We start from the raw sequence: 6,000 nt of genomic DNA on the forward strand, positions 1-6,000 counted from the left end.
AGAGCGAACTAACTTTATTGAGAGAGGGGCAAGGGTAGATGATCCGGGGGAAAGGGGGTTGGCCAGGATTCCCATAGGCCGCGAGCTGTCAGGTGACCTCCAAGGGGCTGGTCACTTGACCTCCAAGGGGCTACGTCACTCGACCTCCAGGGCGGGGCTGGTAGACGCCAGGCTGGCTGCCAGCTAGGTCGGGGGTCTCTTATCGGACCGGTTTCTCCAGATTCCAATGTAGGGAGGATGGAAGGGCTGCATTCCCCAGCTGGGGGAGGTGCCTCAGGCCCCTTCCATCTAGGGGGAAGATGGACCCCAACAGGTCTGATCATGAAGTCATTCTAAATTTGGGTATTTTAGTATCACTAGAAGCTTGGCTCTCTTGTTGGAAATTATTGTGCATTTTCTCTTTCATTGAGTCCTTAGAATCTAAGGGAATCTGAGCATTCCAGCACAGGAACTCACCTGTTTGGAGCCGAGTAGAATTCTCAGATTAATCAAGGAGGTACCTTCTATTCTTCTACAGTGACCTCTTTATTAGGCCTGCATAGGAGGCTCAGAATACAGACAAGTATTATATGGTTGTATGATGCCAATCCCCTATCTCCAAGCTTTGTTAAACTCTGGTAGTATTTTATCATGTCTCTTGAAATGTACTAAGTCATATCTACAGTTCTCACATCTATCTCATGATAAACTGTGGTTAACACGAATATGGCCTAAGCATTCTATTGTTGTAACATGAGACTGAGAGAATCCCCTTGCAAATGGAAAAAAAAATGTTGATTTGGGTATACAGTTTTAGAAGGTTGCAATCACTGATGATTTCCCTACTTTGGGTCTTTGGAGAAACCCAGTAGAGCAAACCCACTCACCTATTTGCTCAGAGTATACAAAGAATTATTCAAAAAGAGCCTGAGGTCCCACTATTCTATTTGAGGCAAGGTCGCAATCAATTAAACAACCACCACTAGACTCAATTTCTGAGCGTTTCCACGATCTCCAATAGTATCCTTATATAGAGCAAACCATATAGCACAAAAGCCTTTGGGGGCACTTAAGATAAAAAAGTAACAAGTTATAAAAACCTTAATACCACAGAACAGTTTTAAAGAAAATAGAAAAAAGTATTTACCGTATATTTTGTTTAATGTAAGTCAATTTGTGTTCTATAGTACAAGGTTAATTCCCTTTTGTTAAAAAGAACTATGAGCCTCTCACATTCTGTGTATTAAAAACTGTAAGCCTTCATAATTCTTGAAAAGCCCCATACTAGCGAAGGACATATCCATAGATACATTTTAAGCACAGGCACCCAATTTCCTTTTTTAAATTTAGTTTTATTGATAAGGTGATGTACAGAGGGTTTACAGTTACATATGCAAGGCAGTAAGTCTATTTCTTGTCCAACTTTTTACCTCCTCTCTCATTTTTCTCCCACATTTCCTCCTCCCTAATGCCCTCCCCCAAAGTTGTTCAGTTAGTTTACAACATGTTGACTTGTAAGTATGACTGTTGCATTGGATCATCCTTTGTCCTTTGTTTTACCGTTTTGATGTTCCCCTTCCCTTCCTTAATTCAGATAAATGCATATACAATACCCATGGTGCCAAAATCAAATACAGTGACAACAGGGGCTAAATCAAAGGGAAGATAAACAAAAGAAAAAAGAAATAAGTTCACATAATACATTAAAAATAACAACAAAGAAAAACCACTGTTTCCATATCTTGTAGTTCATATCACTTAGCATCATTTTATATGATCATATGGACATAATCATTGAGCTACTGTGATCCTCTACTAGGACTATCTTAGATATGTACTAATTATTACCAATGAGGAAAAACATAGAATCTATGTTTCTTTGGGTCTGTCTTACTTCACTTGGCATGACTTTTTCCAAGTCTTTCCATTTACTTATGAATGAAGCAATGGTATTCTTTCTGATAGAATTCCATTGTGCATATATGCCACATTTTCTTGATCCATTCATCTACTGAGGGCCTTCTGGGTTGGGTCCATATCTTAGCTTTGGGAATTCGTGCTACAATGAACATAGTTGTGCTGGTAGCTTTAGTGTGGCCTTGCTTGTGGTAATTTGGGTAAATGCCCAGGAATGGGATTGCTGGGTCATAGGGGAGCTCTATGTTTAGTCTTTTGAGAAAACTTCATGCTGCTTTGATAGCAATTTCATAGGAAGAAATCCTCACAAATATTGAATCCACAAGCTAATCTGGATAGTTATTACCTTATTTTTATGCGTTCTACCATATTTTAAGCACAGACACTCAATATCTTATTATATTTTTGGGATATTATTACTATAAAATTCTAAAAGCTAGCACACCTCACTAGGAAAATATATTCCTACTAAGCTGTTTTTTGAGAGCCTCCTTAATATCATTATTCCTGAGACTGTAGATCAGGGGGTTCAACATGGGAATCACCACAGTATAGAACACAGAAACCACCTTGTTCTGGTCAGTGGAATACATGGACTTGGGCATCACATAAACAAATGTAACTGTCCCATAGAACAGAGTGACGGCAGTGAGGTGGGAGGTGCAGGTGGAGAAGGCCTTGTGGCGCCCCTCCGTGGAGCGCATCTTCAGGATGGTGATGAGGATGTAGATGTAGGAGACGGCTATGACAATCACTGTGACCACAATGATGGAGCCAGAAGTAAAGGAGGGAACAACTGCAAAGACACTGATATCAGAACAGGAGAGCTCAACTAAAGGAGCAAAATCACAGAAAAAATGATTGATTCTGTTTGATCCACAGAAGATTAAAGAAAGGAAAGAAAGTGTGAAGGTGAAAGCATTAAGGAAACCTCCTATATAGGTTACTACAAGTAACTGCAGACAGACTTGTGTGGACATTTTGGTTGAATACAGCAGTGGGTTGCAGATGGCCATGAAGCGATCATAGGCCATGGCAGCCAGAAGGAAACCTTCAACTGTCCCAAAGAAAATGACCCCATCAAGCTGCATGGCACATCCAAGATAGGAGATTGTATTTCTCTCCACCAGAAAGTTAACAAGCATGTTGGGTGTGACAGAAGTTGAAAAGAACATGTCAGCAAAAGCCAAGTGACTCAGAAAAAAGTACATGGGGTGGTGGAGCTGAGTGGAGACTCTGATGAGAAGGATTGTGCAGAGATTTCCCGATACGGTCACCAGGTAGATGCCCAGGATGATGATGAAGAGGAAGACTCGAAGGATTGGATCATGTGTTAAGCCCAATAGAATGAACTCTGTCACTGCAGTGTGGTTCCTATCCACCAGGGAATCCATCAGATGATGAAGGGACTACCAGACAAACCTGGGGTTAAAATTTCATGAATGCACCTATAAATATGATGGGTTTATTTTCTTAACATTTATGAAGTGCCAATGTAAACAAAAGTGTTAACATACCAGTGTTCATTTAGGTGTAGTGTGTGCAAGATCAGAATCATGCAAATTGCATCCAATATCAGAAGAATAATATAGCCAAATGTAATAAATTTGAAATGATCATTCTTAGTCATTTCTCTTAAAGCAGTATATCAAATGAAGTAGGTGGGTTTATATCTAGGATTTTTAATGATGAAAATATTAAACCAAACTGTGCCCTATCAGGCACTGATTTGTTCAACTCTTTGCTGTTTTGTTTTGTCGTCATGGGGCTTGAACTCAGAGCCTGGGAAATGTCCTTGAATTCAGATCTCAGCCTCCTGAGTAGCTTGGATTATACGTGTGAGCCACCAGTGCCTGGGTGTTTGCTGTTTTGTGATGAAAGAGCTTAGAGCATTTCCATGTTTATGATTTTTGTTGGAACACAGACAAACTTACTATGCTTTGGAGCATCCCTGTGACAATAACAACAAATTAACTAGAAAAGAAACTTTAAAACTATGCCAGCCATAGTAAAGATTCAGTAAAAACTATTTCTAAAAAGGTCACAGGAGTAAATATGAAAACCTCTAAGAATGTAAATAATTTTACAGCATGTCTGTTTTATAAAATAAAACTTATTTAAACAAGAATTATTTTCATGTTTGAAATTTATGTCCATCTTACCTTGGCTTTCATTTCAGCTAAACTTCAACCCTTTTAGGCAAGGCCAAATGATCTGTAAATCCTTTCTACATATATTTTCTTTTATTGTCCTCTCTATTATATAGCAGCTAAGCAAAATTCATTCCTGTGAATCTAGATTTATTATTAAAGTTATTATGCCTCATAGTCTATTTTAAATTATTTTAATGTGGGGATATATAATTATATTTATATATAAACATTATAAATTCCATGCTTAATTTCCATTTTTACTTAACATTATCAACCAAATATTTCCATGTTTCTGTAACCTTTATAATGGAAGATGTCAAATGTCAAACTATTTAGTATGTTCCTGCTGGAACTTCATAATCCATCTTCAATTATTTCTCCAAAGGAGTCTCTCTATTGTACATGCATCATACCTTCCAAGAGCCATGTTAACATGATGCTATGGTTTTCTACTCACAGGAAAAAATATTACTCGTTGTAATTTCAATAGGAACATAATTTTTGCTAAAAACACTACTGTAATTCTTAGCATTTTATACATTTCCAGAAGTATAGATATCAGCACCAATGTCTGCAAAAGTATCCTAGTGTCAGGGTTTCTTGACACAGTTGAGAGTTTCTCAATAAGACCCAGAAACACAGCAAATAAAAGCAAGGCTAGGGGCTGGGGATATGGCCTAGTGGTAAGAGTGCCTGCCTCATATACATGAGGCCCTGGGTTCGATTCCCCAGCACCACATATACAGAAAATAGCCAGAAGTGGCGCTGTGGCTCAAGTGGCAGAGTGCTAGCCTTGAGCAAAAAGAAGCCAGGGACAGTGCTCAGGCCCTGAGTCCAAGGCCCAGGACTGGCCAAAAAAAAAGCAAGGCTAGACAAATGGGACTGCATAAAGCTTCAGAGATTCTGCACGGCAAAGGATATAGCTAGCAAGTACATGTATAGGATAGTCCTCGAGGATCACAATGGCTCAATGACTATGTACATATGACCTTGGAGTTTATTTGCTGAGCAAAATAAACTCCAAGATATGGAAACAAGTGGTTTATCATTGTTGTTATTTGTGATGTACTATATGAAATTCTTTCTTTTTCTTTTGTTTATCTTCCCTATGGTTTAGTCCTTGTTGTCACTGCATTTGATTTTGGTACCCTTGGTACTGTATACATGTTTATCTGAATTAGGGAAAAGAAGGGAATCATCAATGGTGAGACAAAGGATAAAAGGCGAACCAAGGCAACAGTGATACCCACAAGACAATATGTTGGAAATTAGCTGTACAACTCAGGATGAGTGTGTGGTGGGGGGTGGGGATTGGGAAGAAGTAAAGGTGGGAGAAAAATGAGTGAGACAGTAATAAGTTTGACAAGAAATGTACTCATTACCTTACATATGTAACTGTAATCCCTCTGTACATTACCTTGACAATAAAATTAAATAGAAAAGAGAAAAACAAAAACAACATTGAGATTCCTCCTCATACCAGTTAGAATGGCCATTATCAAGAAATGTAATAAGGGGCTGGGGATATGGCCTAGTGGCAAGAGTGCCTGCCTCATATACATGAGGCCCTGGGTTCGATTCCCCAGCACCACATATACAGAAAATGGCCAGAAGTGGCGCTGTGGCTCAAGTGGCAGAGTGCTAGCCTTGAGCAAAAAGAAGCCAGGGACAGTGCTCAGGCCCTGAGTCCAAGCCCCAGGACTGGCAAAAAAAAAAAAAAAAAAAAAAAGAAATGTAATAAGAACAGATGATGTCTGGGATGTGGCCAAAGGGGAACACTACTACACTGTTGGTTAGAATACAAACTTATCCAACCACTCTAGAAAGCAGTATATATGTTCCTCAAAAGACTAAACATAGAGCTCACCTTTGATCCAGCAACCTCACGTCTGGGCATTTACCCAAAGGATCACAAACAAGGCCATAGTATAGCATTAAATGATATGCTGTC

At 39.1% G+C, this 6,000-nt stretch overlaps 1 protein-coding gene across 1 annotated transcript; it reads right to left on the reverse strand.

Annotated features, from left to right (window-relative positions):
- Positions 1-2,345: 2,345 nt before the first annotated feature.
- On the reverse strand, positions 2,346-3,290 carry LOC125361508 (olfactory receptor 502-like). Its single transcript, XM_048360025.1, has one exon. The coding sequence runs from the start codon at positions 3,288-3,290 to the stop codon at positions 2,346-2,348; it is 945 nt and encodes a 314-aa protein (XP_048215982.1).
- Between the last annotated feature and the right edge of the window lie 2,710 nt (positions 3,291-6,000).

The sequence above is a fragment of the Perognathus longimembris genome, chromosome 13, assembly GCF_023159225.1.
Source record: "Perognathus longimembris pacificus isolate PPM17 chromosome 13, ASM2315922v1, whole genome shotgun sequence".
Classification (NCBI taxonomy): domain Eukaryota; kingdom Metazoa; phylum Chordata; class Mammalia; order Rodentia; family Heteromyidae; genus Perognathus; species Perognathus longimembris.